The following is a 22909-nucleotide window of genomic DNA, read 5'->3' on the forward strand; positions in this document are numbered from 1 at the left end:
GGCCTAAAACAATTTAAAACCTTCATACAATTGTTTTTCTCTTTTCAAAATCCAATACTTTTCCTGTAAGACAGTATTTTTCATGCTCTTTAGGAAACCTACCATAACTTCTGCACCATAATCATTCTCATTTAGTTACCATGTATTTCCATCGGATTTACCAACATTGTACCCGATTTCACACTTTTCATCTATGATTTGAAGCTGAGTATTACATTTTAAAGATCATTGAGTAAAACGCATGTCTTTTGGAGGCATCAAGCCATCAAGCTTCTGCAGAATCATAAGATTTCTATCAAATTGCCAAGGGCAAGCCTGCAAACTCTGCTCATGTCTTGTTTGTTCTAGAACTCAATCACATATAAATTCTCGCCTACTTCATTGAGAACAACTATATTCATTGTGGATCTAATAGCCATTAATGCTAGGTACCATTTTTTTATTCTCCTAAAATCCTCCTAAAGTTGATGTGACTTTTAAAATCACCATTGGATCAAAATTCAAGTATAATTAATATAAAATTTAAAGATGATTTTAAAAGTCACATTAGTTTTAGGAGGATAAAAAAATGGTAATATTTTCCACTAAACAACGATCTCCAAGATTGCTATCCTATTCTGTTCTTCCTCTATTAACGACATATTTCCCCACAGGCTTGTAAGTTCCTCCTTTATCGTGCCAATCTCCTATTTGAGAATTTTCCCCAACCCCTCCACAGCCCAAATGACCAGGAGAATAGGATTTTGCCCCAAGGCAAAAAACACACCTCACCTCAGTGCCCTTTACAGAGACTCAGGGGAGGGGCAAGTGTTTGTAAAAGCACTTGAGCATTAGTTCTTTTCTGTGAAAACTAAAGTTTAACGTTTAAGTTTCAATGGGATGAGATGTTAGTCCTTTGATTTTCACGTTATAGAATTCTTGTATCTGTGTATTTTTTATTTGAATGATGCATAGTATTGTCTTCCTACAAGAGAAGGGTTTTACACCCTCCACTGGTTGGTGGGCAGGTCGTCCCAGCCAAGCACCCTCAACCAATGGGCGGGTTGCCCTACTCATCCACGCCCATAGCGACGAGCGTGGGTGGGTTGTGACTAGCACTCCACCAGCAGACAAAGCAGTAAGGCAACCCCAACACCTCTAATGGTGGGTGGAGCAACCACCCATCCATGGAGGTGTGGGTGGATGGGTGGGTAGACCATGTATATATAGGGAGCAATTAACAACGAAGCATAACTTAAAAGAGTATCTTGATAAATTTTAAACCTGAAGGGCTGATTTGATAAAATGTTTAACCTCAAAGATCTCTACAGGTTTTGATAATGTTTCATGCCCATTAACCAACATTTATGAGCAATGGCTTATATATCTATTTCTAGCAATGCTAGAAAAACTAAATTAAACCACATACTTCAATCATCACAAGGTAAAATATATATATATATATACTTTTCTGGGAATCAAATTTCCGTACTGGATAGCTGGGTCCTTGAGGCCATTTATGCATTGATGTTATTTTTAATAATCCTCAAAATTCAAATATCAAACAATAATATGATTCTCAACACCCAAAATCTAAAATAATGCCATGGACCGCAGGGGAAATAATGAATGGCTTAATTATAATCAGGCTTCTCTGGGAACGTGCAGCCAGACCTCTGAATGATAACATTAGCTGCATAACAGCCAGCTCTCACAGAGTCTTCAATGGATTTCTCTTGAACCAACTGTGATAAAAATCCTCCAACAAATGCATCCCCTGCAAAAAGTAAATTAGTGAATTAAGTTAATCAGAAAACAATTCCATTTATTGTTTGTGCAGTAGTGGACAACATTTTATAGTACCATGACAGTACTGTACATACACCTTTGTGATTTTTAGTAACAACGACCCCACACCAGTTCTAAACGCAGTCATGATTTTAAATGTTAAGGAGCAAATGAAACCAATTCATGGATAAACCATTTACCATTATTTGTTTGAATTGGTAATTTGAATTATTCTAATATGCCAACCAGGAAATGAAAGTAATAAACATTGCAGCTACAGATAGCCATCTGAGTTTGCCTATTCATTGATGTATTTATACAACATTATACTTTGCAAGGAAAATGAACAGGCAGAATTAACCTTTATCATTAAATGCTCTAGATGATTTAGATTTTTGACACTACTTTGCAGATAATAAAGTACTCTAGTCCAAATTCCAAGTATAACTCAATCAGACGGGGACCACTCAAATCTCTCCTTCCCCTTCTATTGGGCCCAATCACTTCTCAAAAAACGAAAAAGAAAGAAAAGTAAAGCTAGTCTATTCAGAAATTTGAAACATTACAAACACAAAACAAAGCAAACCTGCTCCATTTGTATCAACAAGTTTTTCTTTAGGTAATCGTATCACAGGGAACTTCTTCACTTTCCCGTCCTCAGCAACAACTACAGGATCAGCACCCTGAGTAATAACAGTTATCCTCTTGTGTGTTCCTGACGCTTTGGGCAACCGGGAGATTTTTAGTGCTATCTCCTCTACATTATCAGTCTGGTCATAAAGAACAGACCAAGCATGTTAAACTTAGGAAAGAAACTGTGAATTGGGTAGAAACGGTACCAAGCAACCATTACCTCCCAACCATGAACTTTTGAGAAGGTTCTTGCTTCTGTCTCATTTCCAAAAACAAAGTCCATATACCTGAACCCCAAAAAAGGCATGGCCTACATCAATATGAATATATACTTACTACCACAAAAGAAGATGACGAAATGCTTACGGCAAAACTTTATCCTGTGCATCCTTGAAGAACTCACAGATAAATGGAGCAGAAAGGTTCATCATGAAGATCTGCAGTAAAATTTAGATGTTAAGCATTCTCATGTATAATCTAATGAAAACCAGTTGATAAGAGGGGGATTCCAAATATTTATCATATTTTACCTTGTCATTTGCAGCTGCATGTTCAGCAACAAGCTGTATGGAGTCTGGGGATACAGTGAGGAAAAACCCAGCAATATAGAAGTACTTAGCCTTCTCAACTATCCAATCAAGATTTCACAGAGAAGTCAGCTCACAAGGATGAATAACTACAAAATCAAAATACAAAACCAAGAGTACATAGGCAGACAGTGTACCCAATGCCCAGTTCTCCGGCCTCTTTAAATGTTCTGATTTGTAGCAATTTGCAGCAGACAAGTTAGCAACAAGCGACCTACATATTCATCCAACAGTGTTATTAATCCAGCTAGCCACAAGTTTGAGAACCTTTTACTCAGTTCAAATACTAAGAGAAAGATGTTATGTGACATTTTGGGAGGAAGTACAAAAAACTTTCATAGTAGGCTTGATGAAACCAACCTTTCACCACCCACAACACAAACAGCACAAGTTCCTGTTGGTGCAGATTCATCCTCATAATAGTGAACCTGATTTTGATATGTATCAGATAATGTTGAAAATATTACCATTCTATGGTCCAATATTACCATTCGAAAGGTGAAGAAACTTACATTAACACCAGCAAGTTTTGAGTTCTTCTTCATCTCATCCCCAAACTTGTCCTTCCCAATGCAACCCATATAACTTGTTGCACCAGGAATTTGAAGCATCCACTGCAAAGCAAAGAGTAACTCACTTTTAAACAGAGTGAAGGGAAAATATGACTGAATATCTTCCAGTACCACTGAAGGATGTAATAATAATGTACCTGGGCAACTCTGATTGAATTTTGAGTAGCACCTGCAAACAATAAAATTAAATCAAACTTATCATTGATCAATACTATCTACTGAAGTCAAATAGCAAAACAATTTTTTAAATTTCAAAATTATGGAATGAAAGCATTACCTCCAGCAATGTACTCCACATTGTTGTACTTTTTAGCCATTTCATCATACCTGAGACATACATCTAACTAACATTGGTCCATGGTTGATCAAGTAAATAAGCATATTTTCACATAGAGGGAACAGGGAATCCGCAGTGTAACAAAAATTAAATTGAAATTTCCAATCATCAACCAAGTTACCAGGTACATTTTGGTGCATATTTGGTGATTTTCTGTCCTAGCCAAACGCCATAAAATGTTTTCTGGACCATTTTCAAGGTTGTAAAAAAACACTAAAAAATAGCCATTTTTTCCAGAAAATATTTTTTGTTGAAAACATTTTACGCCGAAACAAACGGGGCCTAAATCTCAACAAATGTATAGTAAAAATGCCCATCATATAAAGTATTAATAGATCTCGTACATGTCTTGGGTAGAGGAAGTTTTAACAATACTATATTTGATCAAGGAAATGGCATCCAATCTAATACCACGGAAATTATCTTTTCTGTGGGTCTAAGGCTAAACAAAACTCAGACTGGGTCACTGGGAATTAGCATTTTAAAACATAAACAAAATTAGCATTACACCGATCTTGACATGGAAAGAAATTTCTCACATTGGTAAGTGCTTTTCCTCTGCAAGGATTGCATTGTTCAACTTCAGATCATACCTGTCACAGAAAACATGACTAGCCAATCAAAACATTGAAACTGGATTTTTCTTCTATTTTTTTAATAAAAAGGAAAGAATCTACAAACAGTTAGACTGAACTTGCTATAAACGCATAAGATCTCCAAATCCTGCTCGAAGTACTTATAACACTAGAAGCACTTAATCTAAAATCATACATGTAAATAAAGGATCTGAATTCTTTAAAATTCCAGGGTATTTGTTTCAAATCTTAACTATTATTTTCAAATTAAATGATCGAGATTTTGACATATCAGTATTTATCACTTTATTATTTACCATATTGATCACTGGCGATAAATGAAGATAAATATATTAAAAATAACAGGGCGATAAAAAACGACAAATATGCTAAATAATGAACCGACAAAAGCTAATGTAGCGATTTAATCCAAAATAATTGTTGAGATTTCAAGAAATCTACCAGCAGAATACCTAAGAACCATAGGAAATCTTGATCCGCACATGAAAGTATCATAGTAGAAAGTAAAACAAAATCATGATTTAAGCCTATATCTTTCAGACAAGGAGATTATAAGCACATTGAATTCTAACGATTACGAGAAGATCTAGGTTTTGGTAAGCTAAAGAAGAATCAGAATGATAGCTAAGCAATCAAAAAAGAGGATGGCATGAGTGACACACTTTTGCAAGAACTCGTCGTCGACGACGGAAGAGATGTCGAGGAGTGGGTTACCCATCCCCAGGAGAATGCCTTCGCTCGCCATTGGTAGTTGGAAATGAGAGCTGAATGGAGGAGCAGAATGGGCGCCAAGAGAGGGGAGGAGTTAGGTTACCAGATGCAGATCTACGGGAAGCTAAATAGGCAAGTTTATTGTTGTGGTGGTCAGTGTGGCCTGTGGCCTGTGGGTCTCAATCACACCAACCCATTGGGCCCCGTTCGTTTAGGTGAGTGTGCCACTGCTCCCACTTTGAATTTTCTTTCTTTTCTTTTCTCCTAGTTTTTTCATTATGAGTTTTTTTTTTTCTTTTTTTCTTTTTTCTTTCTATCCCATAGGGAAAAAAAATTAGAAAGTCAATAAATTAGATAAAAATCATAGGAAAGGACCTAATCAAAATTAGTACAAAACTGGGTTTGGCAGTGACCCGCCTGACCCACGCCTGGGTCAGGCCGTGACCCAGCGTGGGTCGTGGGCCTCGTGGCTACCCAGGCGTGGGTCTGGCCGTGACCCACGCCTGGGTGGGTCATTTTGGTCTTACCCAACAACTTCATTGCTCCCCAAAAATGGCTATCAAGAGATCAAACAAACTGCCTCAAGCAGCCATGCTTGAGCAAATTCTCAAGAGGTGCTCAAGCTTAGGGAAGAAACGGCAGAGCTATGATGAACAAGGCCTTCCTTTGGACGTCCCAAAGGGTCATTTTGTTGTATATGTTGGAGAAAATAGAAGCAGATACATTGTCCCAATCTCTTACTTGACTCGTCTTGAGTTCCAAATCCTTGTCCAGCATGCTGATGAAGAATTTGGCTTAAGCCACGACATGGGTCTCACAATCCCTTGCGAAAAAGTTTTTCAGTCTCTAACATCCATGCTCAGATGAAGTTTTTCAGTCTCTAACATCAGGCACCGGTAATCTCTCTCCGACTACCCACGGTGGGTTAATTTTTTATCTGGTGGTTTGATAACAATTTGGATCCAGTGTTTTCATCTTATTTTCCATGCGAGAATATCTTCAACAGTGCACAAAACCGCTGTTTTGTGCCCACCGTTCAGCGGTGGATACATCAGCTTAGTACACAAACTTAAAATGAGAATAAAATACCAGAATAATTTTCCTTCTCTCAATTAAAAATAAATAAAAATTAGAAGTGGCAGCCATCGAGGAGCATCAGCCCAGGGGGGTGACGGTGGTGGCTTGCAGTAGCCTGGGGGTGGCCGCGAGCCACCCCCAGTGGCCGCGAGCCACCCCCAGTGGCCTCCCGTGCCTGGGAGTGGCTGCGCACTACCCAAGATGGCGTAGGGGTGGTCCGCGCAGCCACCCCAACCCATCGCGGGCCACCTCAGATGGCCTAGGGATGGTCTCGCAAGTCACCCTCGGCGAGAGAGAGAGAGGGAGAGAGAGAGATCCAGTGATCTTCTGGGGTGGCACATGACCACCCCATGGTCTAGGAGTGGCTCGCCGGCAACCTCATGGCCTAGGGGTGGCTCGTAGGCCACCCCATGGGCCGGGGGTGGCCGGCGGAGAGAGAGACGAAGGCGGTCTGAGGCGGCAAACAGAGGCGAGTGGTGGTTCAAATGGATGTGAGAAAAATAATCCAGTGTTTTGCTCACATATATTTTTCTTGCAATTTTCTTTCAATGATGATGTGTCAAACTCTGAGTGGATTGCACAAAACCCTTGTTTTGTGCAACAACCAATGACCACAGAGAAGACGCTCTCATTTTTTTAACATGTACTAAGTGAGGTGTCACCACTTGAATGGAAGGCAAACAACCCATGTGTTTTGCCACGACCGCATATAAGCATCTCTCATGTGCATATGCACCAGCACTGCAATATGAAACCATATTGCTCTCAATGCCATGTAGTTTGACAGTTTCTTTATCTTGCCCAACAAGATTTGAATAATATTGGGAAAGCCCTTGCGTTAAGGATGGGCAAATTAACCGCCTACCTATTCAATCGCCTATCGATCGAGAACTGACCGACACCTACCAACACCACTTAACCGATGGCCAGTAGGTGGTAGACTTTTTATATTTCCGACAAACTTGGTTTAGTAAGCAGAATAACATTTTTCTAACCGAACCGACTTTGCCGACCAATTTTTCATTTCTTTGCTTACTGACATTACCAACCGCCATTATCGACCGATATTACCGAACCGACATTCGATAATAAAACAAAAAGTTGGCGAAATAAGTAGGTAAAAATTTCAACTTTATTGACAATATCAGTGCAAAATGCAAAAATCTCATTTTCATAACCGAATTATCTGACTCACACCCTACCTCTAGTAAATATTCCACCTGTTGCCCCACCAACGATGGTTCGACCTGTTGCCCCACCAATGGTGGTTAACCGTTCATCAACAATTCCCTCTATCACTCTTGTTACGTCATGCTCCGACCCTGTGAACCAATTCGATAGCACGGAATTGGTATCCGAAGTTACAATATCACGAAGAAACAAATGATATATTCTATCTAAATTTCTTCCCCAACTTGTTGAAGAGTTGCTTTTGCCAAAAAATAAATTGTCTTATTAGCTTCCCTACGTGTATGCCACACCTGCCAAGATTGGAGGCTATACAGTATAGTCTTCGAGTCACCAATTAAGTTTGGATTATTTCGAAATATGTGTATAAGACTATATAAGTCAATTTTAATCAATAATTTCATGTCAGATTCACGGGTCATGTCAAAAACTGTTTTTGTCACATGTCAGGTTCAAATCGTGTCAAAGACATGTGTATAAAACTATATAAATTAACTATAACCCAATCCATATAATTATACAATCAAACACTTCAATCATAACCCTACTAATTTTGTGTTAAGTTTGTAAGTCGTATAAAAAATTGTGAACCCCACATATATGGATTCAAAATGGCAGTAAATTACGTGCCCCTGTCCAACATGTTGGAGCCTCAATTTCCCAATCCATGCTAACAGCCTAGGTATCAACCCCTTGTAAGGGCATGCCGAGCAATCCACTGGCAAGATCAACTATGCTGACTCCGCAATACCAGAGAAGTCCCAAAAAGTAGCAGGAGCCCATCAGCAAGAAATTGCTGCAAGTAACAATGCTGCATATTACTAAAATTAAATAGCACCGTGAATGCATCGATCATACATCAGAAACAAACCTATCCAATTCCAGAAAGGCACGCAATCAAAAAGGACTAACACCACATCATGATGCTTTTATTTCAAGTTTGTATTGACAAAGAATATCAAACCACCGAGGACGGCACTGGAAGTCTAAAAGAGAACTTCATTGAAGAGTCCAACCTATTTCTGTTTTGAAACATAGCAGGAAATGCTGGTTTCTAAATGAACCAGGCCACCTTCAACCTCTCCATGGTTGTATAGTGCCATATATAATATTTTTTTGCATTTGTTGGCAACCAGGAGAACTTTTCTTCAAAGCATCAAGGTGATGTGGTCTTATTCCCTTAGAAAAGATCTAGAGAAAGGTTCCGAATATAGCTCCATTAGAAAAATCACAACAAATAATTTGTCGTCAACTCCAATGCAAAACTGAATTTCTATGTTGAAACATTCTTCAAAGATGATCACAAATTGCCTTTGTAAAATCAGTTGTAGATGAACTGCCACCAAGGTCAGCTGTTCTGTACTTCCCCTCCGCAATTGTGCTGAGGATAGCATTTTGGATCTGATCAGCTTTGCCATGGAACTCCAAATGGCGCAGCATTGTGACAGAACTCAACAGCAAAGCAGTTGGATTCGCCAAATTCTGAATAAATGCAACCAATTAACACAGATGAGATACATACCTTTTGTTTCAAAGGAAGTTATGCTTAAAAGAAACATGGAGTTACAAGTACGGAATCACGAGGGAAAAAGGAAAAGAAGAGAGAGTAACCAAAAGTAGGAAATTAATAAAACGGCAAGTTGCAATAATAGTAGTCTGTTTTCCTCCAATAAAACCATCATTTCTTTTGTCCTTCAGTCATTTGCTTTAGAAGCCTTTTCAAGTTCTCTTCTCCCCCACAAATCAGCCTGAAGATCAATCATCTTGAAGATTCTACCATCTTTTATTTTTTTGGATAAGTTATTCTAGGTGTGTTTGGTAACCATCTCTCTCCTTTTTTTCATTTCTCCCCAAAAAAAGTCATAACCTCTTTTTTTTATTACCAAACAACTTTCTCAACTTTTCTCTCACAAAAAATTCAAATCTTATTTCGCCTTTATATTATATCAATCACTTCTTATATTCAAACAAAAAACTCACAACAAAACCATTTACCAAACATACCCTCTATCATCTCTTCCTGACCAAATAACCCATATATTATCCACATTGCGTAGAGAGCTTTTTTTCCCTTTTATTTTAAATTTTAATTTGTAAAATACTATGTTTATCAAGTTCCAGGAAATTATGCTCCGGTAAAATAAGATGAACACAAAAAGATGTATAGACCCTAAGAAGAAAAAGGAAATTCCTTCTTTGGATTAGCTATAGCAAGTATTTTATTTTATTGGTCATGTTAATCCTCTAAACTAGGCCTGCCTATAAAATAGATGTCAGCAGGGATGGGAGAAAGGGGAAGATCTAGCAAGAATTGCCAATACAAGCAGGCATATAAATGCACGTAACATAATTATATACTAAGGAGCCAGAGAAACTACAACATTAAAAATCGTAAATCCACTTTGAGGCCTAACCTTTCCAGCAATATCAGGTGCTGAACCATGTACAGCTTCAGCAAGGGCAATACCTCCCTCACCAATATTGCAGCTGCAAATCAAGTCATATAATGTCAGAATGGTCTAGTTGTATATTATTGGACATAAGTATAAATATGCACAAACCTTGGTGTTAAGCCCAATCCTCCAATCAACCCAGCACAAAGGTCACTGATAATATCACCATACAGGTTAGGCATCACCAATACATCAAAAAGTGCTGGATTCTTCACAAGCTGTGTATGGAAAAACCAGATATAAGTTTTAAGCCTTAAATTAAAAAAAAAATAATAATAATAATAATAAAATAAAATAAAAAAGAAAAAAAAAAGGAGCAGTTTCACAGCATATCTTAAAATGATTGTATTTATTAAAGTATAATATTGCAAGAAAATCCATACACGCATCAAATTCAACAACATTCATAGAGTGAATCTTGTCTATACCATCATACAAGCAATTGTCAATGACAACTTCCTCATATACAATCTCAGGATACTTCTCCGCAACCTCACGACAACACTGAAAGTGAAGAAAACTGAAGTTAACATGACGTTTATTGGTTAAACAAGTAAGAATCTCTAATCTATGGAATCTAGTAGTGCAGACCTTTAGGAAAAGACCATCGGTTTTCTGCATAATGTTCGCTTTGTGTATTGCAGAAACTCTCTCTCTCCCATGAGTCTTTGCATAGTGAAAAGCATATTCAGCCACCCTCAAACTGGCCTGACGAGTAATGATCTTGAGGCTTTCAACCACACCTCTGACCACCTAGCATCAAAAACAAGGAACAAGTTCAGATTCATGCACATCTAATATTGCTAACCTTCATCTGCATATTTCAAAATACACTTACTTGATGCTCAAGTCCACTGTACTCCCCTTCTGTGTTTTCACGGATGGTGATAAGATTTACATCATCATACCGAGTTTTATAGCCAGGGAGGCTGTAGCAAGGCCGAACATTGGCATATAAGTTAAGTTCTTTCCTTAGAGTAAGATTCAAAGAACGATGACCTTTCCCAATTGGTGTGGCCATTGGCCCTTTCAAGCCTACCCCATTTCGCCGTACAGATTCTAAACTTTCCCATGTTAGGAAACTTTGGGTTCTAGGATCTATTTGGTCCCCAACATAGTGTTCTTCCCATTCAATTGGAACATCAGCTGCTTTAAATACCTGCATAAGTTTGAATTATGATATTAGTAAGAACATGAAACTACATTACGCAAAGTGATGAGATTTTCATCTGTAAAAATATTGGCTACTTACAATCGTGGAGACAAACATTCAGAAACAACCAAAACACATTATTTATGGATTCATTTCAACTGGGAAAATATACAAACATCACAGTACATCAAAATTCCCATATCTAGCATTACCACTTCAATCTTGTGGAATAAAGTAGCAATTCATTAGAAGTAAAAAGAAACAGGCCATGCCACATCATCAAAAAACAGAACATATAGCAACATCAAGGAAAAAGGCTAAACATTGGAAAGAGAGAATTAGCATAGAACCATCCCTAAACATTCAAGTAAAAAAAAAAAAGGAAGAAAGAAACAGTGGAGATGCACGGGAGGTTAAGAAAATATGATTATTAAAATCCTTTGCAAATTAATAATTCATGATTATGGATTTAGGTCTTTTTCCTGATTTTTTTTTTTTAAATTTTTTTTTTTTTTTAAAAAAAAAAAACAGATATGTCCTTATAAATCAAGAAATACGCCTAATGAAAGAAACCACATATCAAAAGAAGAAGAAAAAATCACAACAATTTGAAAGAAATTTACTGGATCGTAACCAATATCATCCACTTTCAAGATCTTTAAGTTCCAAATAAACCAAGAAATTTCATTTCACTCATAAACGTGTACAGCGTATTCCTATAAGCAAAACAAGATAATTTTGCTCCTCAACCTCCATTCCCACGCTAAATGACTCCAGCCACATTCATTTCTCATCTTGAATGTTTCCTCCCAAGACCATTAATTCCTAAGCTTCCCCTTGTTTTCATAGCATCTCGAAGCAGAAAAAATTATTCAACAGTCCACAAACTACTACTGGTCAGCCAGGGTGTCTTCTATATTTTGCATCGACTGAAAAATGAAAATTTGACAACCAGAAAAGTATACGTCCACGTTAATCCTCAATCAACTTAGTCGACTGTTGCTCCAGAACTTAATCCAAATTACTTCCACCCTCGACTGTTGCACTCCGTTATTCCAATTAGACCATAATACCCAGAAAACTATACAAAAATTCCTCAACAACCTTTCTATCTTCACAGATACTTGACGATGAAGCCTGAATTATTATTATTAATGGATTGCAATTTTGTTTTGTTGCCCGGGGGCTCAATCTTTTCATAGGGAAAGCAATCTCATCGTAAAATTTAGCATAGAAACAAACAAACACAATCAAATTTGCATATTCTTTGGTGCAGATCGGACTCCCATAAACCGATCGACTTTAGAAACCAATAGTATTGAAACTAAAGCACTTAATATCAACGTCAACGCATTTGTAAACCCAAAAAAAAAAATTAAAAAATAAAAACAGAAGAAATATAAAAGACATCACAATATATCTGATGCAACGAAGGTGAAAGAAACCCTAAGACGCTGTTCGAACAAACTATTCCAATGAAAAAGTTCCCCTAAAAGCAGCTAAATTCAAGTTCAAATCATAAATAACTTTTTTACTTTAATTTTGTTCTATTCCTGGAGAGCACAAGCAGCTAATCGAATTGGAACTGAGAATAGATTCGAGAAGAGAGAGAGAGAGAGAGAGAGGGACCTGTTTAACGGAGTCGGCGATCTCGGGGCCGATACCGTCGCCGGGGAAGAGAGTGGCTCGGATGGGCGTGGAATCGGAGGAGAAGGCCCTGGCTACAAACGGTGCGAAGGGGTTAGGGTTTGTGGCGGAGGAGAGGACCTGGCTGGAGCGGCTTCCGAAGGCGCGTCGAAGGAGCTGGGAAGCCATGACCATTGAATCACGGCGAAATTGGAGAGAGAATAGCAAAAGGTTAAGTAGAGAAAATAAAAGTATCTTATAATATAATAGTTGTTCAAAAGGGTAAAATATAATTTAGCCTCCAAACTACCAATTATTTCTATTTTAGTTTTAATATTTAAAAAGTGATAAAAAAGTCCCTAAACTATTAAAAAGTTGAAATTTAACCACTCCATTAGTCAACACCGTTAAATTAGATGGAAAATACAAACGACGTCTTTTTTGAGGTTAAGTTACCAATATGCCCTTTTGAAAAAAAAAAAAAAACAATTAAAAAAATGCCCCCCAAAAACGACGTCGTTTTGAGGAAAAAAAAAAAACGTGGTTAGGGGTGGCTCGCCAGCCACCCCATAGGCCATGGAGGTAGCTGGCAAGCCACCCCTAAACCACAGTTTTGTTTGTTTGTTTTTTTTTTCTTCAAAACAACGATGTTTTGGAGGGCATTTTTTTAATTGATTTTTTTTTTTCCAAAAGGATATTTTAGTAACTTAACCTTGCCAAAACGACGTAGTTTTGAATTTTTCATCATTTTTTACGATAATGACTAACGGAGTAGCCAAATTACAACTGTTTGGTAGTTTGGGAGCTGCTTTATCACTTTTTGAACATTTAGGGGCTAAAATAAAAATGACTAGCAGTTTGGGGGGCTAAATTATATTTTTCCCTTGTTCAAAACGTTGAAGGTTCGTATGCAGAGTTGCTTGGGCCAATTGTAAAAAACGCAACTTTTTTTTTGTTCAAGGGTATTTCGAGTCTTTTTTGTTCTTTTATTTATTTTATTTTATTATTTTTTCCTCTTTAGAGCACTCATTGCAGCCTCACCAAAATTATTTTTTAGTTATTTTGGTGAGATAATTTAACTAAAATGGCCTAATTGTCCACTTTTCAGCCTCACTACTCTTTTAGTAGTGAAGTGAACAATACTTATCAAATTTAAAAATTACTATTCACTCACCTATTAATTAAACAAATATAATTTCTCCCCCTTTCTGCTTTTTGTTTCTCTCCTTTTTTTTTCTTTTTCTTTCCTTTTTCTCTGCGGCCTCTCTCCCTTCTCTTTTTCTTTTCTCTCAACATTTGGCGCCATTTCTCTCCGCCATTTCATCCCTTCACTTTGAGTCTTGCCATCACCATTAGAAAAATTGCAAATTTTAAAAAATATTACCATTAGAATAAGACAAATATTCTTAAAATAGACCACTAGAAAAATACAAACATTCAAAAATATAAAAGTTAGAGAAAGAATAAACAAATTTTTGAAAAATAATATTTAAATAAAATAGTGAAAGTGAATTGTTAAAGTATTGAGTGTCTTGTGGGTGCTCTAAAAAGGTGAATTATTAAAATAACCAACTAAAATGGTGAGGCTGCTAGAAATGCTCTTAGTAGTCTGTCATATTATAAAGTAATTGAATCTAAATTTTTTTTTAGGTTAAATAGCTTTTTTTGCCCATGTGGTTTAACAATTTTATTTTGTATCATAGATGGTACCTTAATAATGGCAAAAAACAGAGATGGTACCTCTATCCAAAATTTGACCGAAATCCACTTCAACACCCCTTAAAAATTGACACGTATCCATATACCTAATTAAAAATAAAATAAAAATAAAAAATTTTTAAAACCAAAATGATTAAAAACATTAAAAAATTAAATTAAATTAAAAAGAAAAAAGAAAAAAAAAATGGAAAATGGGTGGCTGAAGCCACTCCATAAGTTTTCTCCAAAGTTCAAAAACTCTTAATTTAGTGTATCGAACTTCTAATTTTTTGCAATGTCACTGCTCCGTTAAGTTTAGTGTAGTCCCTAACGATCAAGTGTTACGACCTTAAGCAAAACAATCGAATGATGACAGTCTCCATACACATAAGAGTTGATCATGTTAGCATGAGCGTGTGGGAGGAAGCTTATTTAAGGGTTTAGGTCAAACTTAGACCCTATTGTGTCACTCCAAGAGAGAGAAGACGACGAAAGATTTTGAAGGGTTTTAGGTCTCTACCTTCAAGATAAGTAAACCCTACATCCAAAGCTTGGTTATTTTCTTGTGTTTATTGTGTTTTCGTGTATGTGTGTGTGAGGCTGTTGTAAGAGAGTATTAGAGTGATTTTTGATGGTTTGCTAATGTTCTTAATTTCAGTGGGCAAGTCTTTGGCTAACGAATCCCCTCGTTGCTTATAAATTTTTTTTTTTTTTTTTTGTATAATATGAATAGCTTTCCCATATAATACATGAGAATTAATGCTGCACTCTAAACAAAATAGTTCAGTTGCTTCTATTGGAACTAATAAGAATTTAAATAGAAAAAGAAAAGAGATGAAACACATAGATTTTAGGTGATTCGACCTATGAACTTTATTCACACATCAAAGCTTTTTATTAGCTACATATTTCCTTGATATCTTTGATTGTATACAATTCTCTATTTATAAAGAAAGAATATAAATGTTACAAGTCTTTTTTACTTGTACATTAACAATAATAAAATTAATTTATCATTTGTAACTCTTGTCACTTGAGTTCTTATAACTATTAACTCTTGAGTTCTTTGTCTCTTGAATTATTGTAACACATGACTCAATAACTTCATCTTAAATGGAATATTGAACCATCATCTTATCAACAGTATACACATCCTGTCACCAAACATCAAGCTGGCTCATGATCTTGTTGACTATATTAAAGTTGACAAGGCCAGCAACAAATCTATATATTATCTTTCACAAATTTATTATTAGCCTAAATAGCTTAATTTAAACAAATTATCTGTTGTATAGGACCATTAAAAATGGATTCATCAGGTATGGAGTAATTTAACATAGCTTTTTTGATCAAATATTATTTCTTGACAGTGGAATTGTAGCACACAAAAGTGGAAAAGCTGAACATTGAAGGTTATAAGGGCCAGCAACGCCCATTTTCCCTTCCCTTCAATGGTTCAAAAATAAAATTTAACATATTGGAATGGGAGCACCATTCCATTCCCTGAGGCAATCCAACAGAGGATCAATGATCTTCCCCTGACACATTGCTGTAAACACCTTATCAAAATCCTCGCCGGCAGACCTGTCCTTTTCTCCGGTCAGCAATCCGGTCCCCAATTCTTCCCTCACAAATCTGTACAATGGATAAGACCTGCATTCCTTAATGCGGTTAGAAATTGCAGGATTCCCACTCTCATATGCAATCCTTGCACTCTCCACTTCTTTTGGCAAAAGGGTCTTCAGTTCTTCCTCAAAAGATACAATCTTTTGGAAGATGGAGTTGTTTGCATTCTTCTCATTCTCGCCATTGGTCAACGCATGATCAACGAGAACTTGCCTCAATTTTTGCATCAATGGGTAGGTGGCACTGCAGGGATCATCGATATAGGCAAACAGGTATTCTCTGTCAACCACTTTGAGCAAATCCTTCTCACAGAATCTGGATGGATGAAGCTCTCCATTAACACCAGTTGTTAGAGTTCTCTTAGCCACCTGGCTCACTGTATTTTTGACAATGCTCTTCAAATTTTCCTCCAAATGCCTCAAATCAATAGCTTGGCAAAGTGCTATCAGAAAAGTGGAAGACATAAGCTTCAATATTTCAATAGCTTCCCCTGTTTTCCTTGAGGAGATTAATCCCAAAGAGTTCACATCTTGGTTGTGCTGCTCTGCGCTCTGGACATGGCTAGTGACCGGATTCGCCATAAATTGAAGCTCGGAACAATAAGATGCCATGGCGATTTCAGCCCCCTTGAAACCATAATCCAGGCTTGGATTCCTGCTAGCAGAGAGATTTGACGGCAGCCCATTGTTGTAAAAATCATTGACAAGCTCAGAAAATTGCGCAAACATGAGTTTTCCGATTGATGCAACAGCCAAACGGGTGTTATCCATTGAGACACCAATTGGGGTGCCTTGGAAGTTGCCGCCATGCAAAGCCTTGTTCCTTGAAACATCAATCAATGGGTTGTCGTTGACAGAGTTAATCTCCCTTTCAATCGATTTGGTTGAATATCTGATAACTTCAATCTGCGGGCCAAGCCATTGCGGTGAAGTTCTGAGAGCGTAGCGGTCTTGCTTAGGCTTCTGCAGAGGATCCATCTCATGCAACTTCTTAGCTTCTTTGACATAAGAGCTTCCATCCAAAATATGTTCCATAATGGCTGCAGCTTCAATCTGCCCAGGATGATGCTTCAATTTGTGTGTCAAATGGTCAGTAAACTCAGGCTTTCCTTGCATAACTTCAGCGAAAATAGCGGACAGGATCTCTGACAAAACAGCAAGAATGTTTGCCTCAAAAAGAACCGTAGAAGCCATGCCGGAACCAACAGCAGTGCCATTAACAAGAGCAAGGCCTTCTTTAGGCTGCAACTCAAAAAACCCGGAATCGATACCGGCAAGGCGGAATGCTTCAAGGGCGTCGAGGGATTCGCCGGAGGGTCCAACGGCTTTAGAATTGGGCCGGCCGGTTAGTAGTCCGGCGATGTAGGATAGAGGGACCAGATCACCGGAGGCAGTGATTGTACCCCGCAGTGGCAAACAGGGGGTGATGTTATGGTTGAGAAACTTGGTGATTGCCTCCATGATTTCAAATCTAATGCCAGAGTACCCTTGGAGAAGGGTGTTGATCCGCACAAGCATGGCTGCTCTTGTTGTTGAGTGAGGCAATGTGTGGCACGACTCTGTTCCATTGCCAAATACTCCAGCGTTCAAAAATCTGGAACAAGAACATACAGCACAACAGATTAGTTGTCATTATTTTAAAAAATAAATTCTATATTTATTTTGTAAAATACAAGTAAAATTAAAGAAAAATGCTATAGTGCAATAAAAAAAAAAAAATTTGGCTCGTCTTTGGTGACAAGAGGTCATAGGCCCCATTCGTAGATGTTGTGGTCCTACCTACTGATGGGCTTATAACCTCTTGCCACCTAGGACTTTTATGGGCCAAAATAATTTTTTTATTGCATTATAGATCTCAAAATTAAATGCTTTATTAAAAATCTCATATTCTCTTATAACTAATTATTAGATTTGTGGGATCCATTATTAACTTATATGGAATCTACGTAAATCTACCAATCTAATAATTTATTGTAAAAAAATATAAACTAAATACGAAGAATTTATCTAAAATTTTATGTAAAAATTAGGTACTAGACTATGTGTGCCCAGAAAAGGAAGGGCTCTATCTGTGAGCCACGTGTCCGAGCTGAACACATGGGTCCTGAACTACTCGTACACCTACCGAAACAGCGTGGCCTTTTCCCAATAAAACATCCCCAATCAAATCGTTGTTTCCCCCATCGCCACCCATGTTCTTTCAATGAATAGTAGGCTAGCGTACCCGGATACGGTACAACGGCAGAAGCCAGCTGGTAAACGGTCACCAACGATCCGACTCGTTCACAACTTAATTAACTCGGACGAGTCAACCCGACCCAAAAGTTGACCGTTGTACAAATACTTAGTAGGTAAACGTTTTTGACCAACTCACAAAAAAAAATTAAAAAAAAAACATTTTGACCAAGACCAAGAGTACATGCATAATAAGCTGAAAAAAAAAATGTTATTAAGTAGTTACTTTTTATCGTGACTAGAAAGAATTAATATTAAATTTTAAAGGAATTAATTTATAAATATTATTTTTCGCTATCACATAGAGTAGTGTAAGAATTTGAAATTGCATGCACCTTAAGTAGTACGGCTACATATTCAACCAACAAAAATTTCTCACCTAATTAGTGAGTTTGCTGGAGACCCATTTTTAACCAATTCAGCAAATTAGTTCACCAAAACAGCATTTAAGGTTTTCTCTAATAAGTTGGTTTATAGATCAACTAATGTAGAACTGAGTGAACTCGTTGGGGTGCAACTCAGAGTGTAGAAGTTAATTACCTAATGAGCTCCTTCTGAAGGGCAGCGCCTTTATTGGTTCGCCTGTGTGAAGTAGCACCGAACCCAGTGGTGACGCCGTAACTATCAGTTCCGGAGGTCATGCTGTCCATGACCCAGTCGCTGCTGGCCTTCACGCCGGCCCTGGCGGACTCCGAGAGCTCCACCTTGACGCCGGAGTCGCGGGTGGCTATGGCTGCCACCTGCGATATCGTCAAGGTCTCACCGCCGAGGCGGACGACCGGCTTCCTGTACTCGGCCACCATGCGCTTCACCTCCTCCAAGTGACTGCCCTTGAGCGACTCCGCAGCCGCTCCCCAATTCAGCGGGTCATGGCCCACGCAGAGACTCTCGACGTTCTTGGTGGTGGTGGTGGTCTCCATGTGAATGAAAGAATGACCCAAACAGAGAAATGACAAGAAAAGGGAGTTGCGAGAGTGAGAGAGAGAGAGAGAGAGAGGGAATCGGTTGGTGGAGTTGGGATTTCCTGGGATGAGAAGAGGGAGTTATGGGGCTTAAATAGATGGAGTGGAGCTTTCAATGTTGTGGCAGAGGTTTTGGTTGGTAAGCATAAGGGTGGTGGCACGGCTCGGGGGTTGGTTGGGTGAAAGTTGATTCTCATCGCACCATATCAATCAAATCCGACGGCTTACGACTTGTAACGTGGCTTCACAACAATACTCACTACTCTGGGGCCCTCGGCTGGGTCCACCGCCATTGGTGGGAGAAAAGACAGCTGATGCGGTTGGTGGATATTCATATTAGTGAACAGTTTTTTCTTTTCACACTGCCTTTTTTGTTTTGTTTTGTATTTTTTGGTTTTTTTCTTTTTTATTATGGATAACAGGAAACTAGAGTCTGAATTTTCTTTTCACATTGGGACATGGTTTATGAAGGGTAGTAATGTTATATACCGTATCATATAATAATGTTATTTAGTAGGCTAATTGTTTATATAGTTGAGATAATGTGACAGTAAAAATTAGTTTCTTATTATTATTATTTTTTTTATAAGTATTGATGTAAAAGTTAATTTTCACTACTACATTAAGTTGTATGACAGTTATATACTAAATAACATTATTCATACTACATTTTTTAGGGATCCAAATTTTATTTTTGGACATTCTTTTGAGACTGGTCAAGCCATAACTTGACTCACACAGATATAGTAGAAAAAAGTTAGTTCATGGAAATTTCCTTCGACCTACACTTATTACTTATTAGAGTAGGTTGAATTAAATTTTATGAAAATTTGTGTTCATTTTTTTTTTTTCAAAAGTTAGTTTTCAAATGATGTGTCACCATTTCACGAGATTTATTATTTTAAAAAAAATGTGTCATCAACTCATGAGATGATGACACATCATCATTTGATTTCCAACTTTTAAAACAAAATTTAATTAAAAAACATACATATAAAGAAATTATGTGTATCTATATGCTTTTGTATTTATATAAGTCAATCCATCTTCCCAACATTTAAAAAAAAAAAAAAAAAATTCGTCCCCCATACCTCAAAACCTAAAACCTAGTTCCGCCCCTGCTAGTGAGGTTCATATTTTGTTTTTAAAAAAGGGTAAAATAAAATATAAATTTTCATTTCAACCGTTGATCGAAAGAATTAATTAATAAAATACATTGACGGACAATGCAGATGAAAAATGAAAATAAAATCTCTAAGTGAGTTAAAGAATAAATTCCCTTGTTACAAAACAAAAATAAATAAATAAAGAACAAATTCCTTTAAAGACAATCCAGCTAGTGTTCCTTATTCCTCGTACGGCTCCCAGGATCTTTTCTTTGTGCTGCTAGCAATTTCGGTGCTTGTCTTGTCCTTAAATTCTTGAGAAAATGCCATACATTTTATTTTTTTTTTTCAAAAATTGATTTTTAAATTATGTGTCACTATTTCGTGAGTTGATAACACACTTTCTAAAATAATAAATTTCATGAAAGAGTACTACAGATTTGGATCCACTGAAATTCTTAGGAGAATTCCGGTTTCTAAAATTTTAGATCTAAGACGTTTATTTTTCATCTAAGGGTCATTGTTCTGCCATGTATTTCACTATTAATAAAATAATAAATATTTATTATTTTATTAGTAGTGAGACACGTGACAAAGCAATGACTCTTGAATGGAAAATGAACGACCTAAATCTAAAATTTCAGAAACTGAAATTCCCTGTAAATTTTAATAGATCTTGATCCGGAGTGCTACACATTCAAAATTTATTTCCCAAAAATTTTATAGTACAATTTTTAACATAATCAAGGAGTAAGAGAAGAAACATAACAACAAAAGAAAGAGTCTCAACCAAATGAACCTTTTGTCAACAACTTCTAATTTTAGCAAAATCAACAATTATGATTTTTGTCTTTTGGGGCTTTAATTACTATTGTGGTTAATTACTACAGGTTCTTGTATTATCTTCTATCTCTCATCTTCTTATTTCTCGTAATTAAATATTTGGGCTCAAAATTTAAATCACAATTTGCATGATTTGATGATTGTCTGTGTGTGGGTATGCGTATATAATAGGTATAGTGTATACATAAGGGTGAAAAGGTGGGCGGTTATTAACTACCAGCTAACTGTACTAACTGTTAATTGTTTTTTAAGGCGGTTATGGTTTTAAGTTTTGAAAAAATCGTTAACCGTCTTTATATATATATATATATATATATATATATATAAAACGACGTTGTTTTTATGTATAAATATATATAAAAATATAGAAATGATGTCGTATGTAGTAGAATACTACCATAAAAATGACATCGATTTGGGTTTTTTTTTTAAAAAAAAAAAAAAAAAACTTTTTGAATTTTTTATTTAAAAAGCGGCTAGCTGTTATTAATTGCTAACTACCAATTAACTGTATAGGCAGTTAGCGAATGCGGTTAGTATATTTTACTAACCGCATATGCAGTTACGGTTAGCGGTTTTCACTTCTAGATATACATGTACAAACAAATTGTTATTGGTATGGACTTCTTTTATTTTTTATCTCGTTACAAATATTAGTTTCTTGCAAATAGTATGTACTCCAATTAATTCTTTTGTTTCATATGCTAACCCTTTATTCATAAATTCCTATAAATTTGGCCACTAATGTGGGAATATGATTAACATTCTCTCTATTTTAGTCGAAATTGAGAAAATTCATTTCATGTAAAATGGAGAGAACTCATTTCATGATGAATATTTTATTTTGTTGCATTTAATTGTGTACATAGCGTCACGTCATTTAAAATTTTTAAATAATATGACAACATATTTACTATGTTATACGACATCATTAAATGTCTAAAATCTAATCGGAACCACAAAATGAATTCTCCCCCATTTCACTTAAAGTGAAAACGATCTTTATCCACTAATGCGTACTATAAACTAAGAAATATATTACTCATTAATTCAACCCCGTCAAATAAAAAATCTTGAGCCTGCCTCAAATATATTGTTTAAATTTTTAATGGCTCGGTCAAGAAGAAAGTGGAAAAACCTTTTTATTTTGAACGAAGAAAGTAAGTGGAAATTGAAGCTACCAACTACTCGTGGTCCGTGGACAAGGTTGTTTCCATAGTATATATATCATTGAAAGTATATATATATATATATATATATGAGCATAATTAATTCTCAATGTTTCATTAATTAATTGTCTGGAAATTAAACTGCCCAAATTTTGATGGAATTCATTTGCTCATTTTCTTTTAATTTACTTGGGGAAAAAAGTAATTTTTGGATAATTAATAAACAAGATGAAAATAGCAAATGAATATGGTATTCTTTTTGGACGGCATGTGTTGTGAGTTCACTTTGTGGGCCCTCATTCTTTCCTAGTCTTCTTTTTTAAATTAACTTAAACAATCAAAATATATAGAAAATACAAGAATGAAATGCATGATCAGTAAAACGGTGAATATTTTATACGAGGTATTATAACAAGTCATCGACCACTATCTTAAAATTGGATAGAGTTTTCTTTAAAATTGGGTTGAAATAACTTTCTCAAACTCAGTCTATAAAAATGACATGTGTCATTTGAACATGTAAGATGCATATGTTTTTTAATAGTAGAAACAAAGTTGAAATAAGTAATAT

The 22909-nt window shown here is 36.4% G+C and overlaps 4 protein-coding genes across 4 annotated transcripts; 1 reads left to right on the plus strand and 3 right to left on the minus strand.

Moving 5' to 3' along the window:
• Positions 1-1459: 1459 nt before the first annotated feature.
• Positions 1460-5355, minus strand: LOC132191354 (adenosine kinase 2). The gene is made up of 12 exons (XM_059606318.1): positions 5155-5355; positions 4436-4489; positions 3837-3886; positions 3697-3728; positions 3500-3601; positions 3348-3415; positions 3125-3201; positions 2931-3028; positions 2767-2837; positions 2621-2687; positions 2354-2537; positions 1460-1756 (listed from the first exon to the last, which is right to left on the minus strand). Exons 1-12 carry the CDS (start codon positions 5235-5237, stop codon positions 1614-1616), a joined length of 1029 nt encoding a protein of 342 aa, XP_059462301.1. The 5' UTR covers positions 5238-5355; the 3' UTR covers positions 1460-1613.
• Positions 5356-5734: 379 nt separating this feature from the next.
• On the plus strand, positions 5735-6100 carry LOC132162098 (protein SMALL AUXIN UP-REGULATED RNA 51-like). Its single transcript, XM_059572348.1, has one exon. The coding sequence runs from the start codon at positions 5756-5758 to the stop codon at positions 6068-6070; it is 315 nt and encodes a 104-aa protein (XP_059428331.1). The 5' UTR covers positions 5735-5755; the 3' UTR covers positions 6071-6100.
• A 2268-nt stretch (positions 6101-8368) lies between these two features.
• Positions 8369-12939, minus strand: LOC132161882 (isocitrate dehydrogenase [NAD] catalytic subunit 5, mitochondrial). The gene is given in 8 exon segments (XM_059572096.1): positions 8369-8950; positions 9883-9955; positions 10030-10139; positions 10350-10358; positions 10360-10425; positions 10513-10674; positions 10760-11080; positions 12704-12939. Coding segments are annotated over 8 exon segments (1125 nt in total). The 5' UTR covers positions 12896-12939; the 3' UTR covers positions 8369-8758.
• Positions 12940-15720: 2781 nt separating this feature from the next.
• On the minus strand, positions 15721-19313 carry LOC132191837 (phenylalanine ammonia-lyase 1). Its single transcript, XM_059606950.1, has 2 exons — positions 18799-19313; positions 15721-17617 (listed from the first exon to the last, which is right to left on the minus strand). Exons 1-2 carry the CDS (start codon positions 19176-19178, stop codon positions 15868-15870), a joined length of 2130 nt encoding a protein of 709 aa, XP_059462933.1. The 5' UTR covers positions 19179-19313; the 3' UTR covers positions 15721-15867.
• Between the last annotated feature and the right edge of the window lie 3596 nt (positions 19314-22909).

The sequence above is a fragment of the Corylus avellana genome, chromosome ca9, assembly GCF_901000735.1.
Source record: "Corylus avellana chromosome ca9, CavTom2PMs-1.0".
Lineage (NCBI taxonomy): Eukaryota > Viridiplantae > Streptophyta > Magnoliopsida > Fagales > Betulaceae > Corylus > Corylus avellana.

Excerpts from the sequence above, each read along its gene's own strand:
- LOC132191354 (XM_059606318.1), bottom strand. The coding sequence starts at position 5,237 with ATGGCGAGCGAAGGCATTCTCCTGGGGATGGGTAACCCACTCCTCGAC. Across the intron at positions 3,416-3,499 it reads CAAAACTTGCTGGTGTTAAT|GTTCACTATTATGAGGATGA; the intron begins GTAAGTTTCTTC and ends TATCAAAATCAG. Across the intron at positions 2,838-2,930 it reads ATGCAGCTGCAAATGACAAG|ATCTTCATGATGAACCTTTC; the intron begins GTAAAATATGAT and ends ATTTTACTGCAG.
- LOC132162098 (XM_059572348.1), top strand. The coding sequence starts at position 5,756 with ATGGCTATCAAGAGATCAAACAAACTGCCTCAAGCAGCCATGCTTGAG.
- LOC132191837 (XM_059606950.1), bottom strand. The coding sequence starts at position 19,178 with ATGGAGACCACCACCACCACCAAGAACGTCGAGAGTCTCTGCGTGGGC. Across the intron at positions 17,618-18,798 it reads CTTCAGAAGGAGCTCATTAG|ATTTTTGAACGCTGGAGTAT; the intron begins GTAATTAACTTC and ends TTCTTGTTCCAG.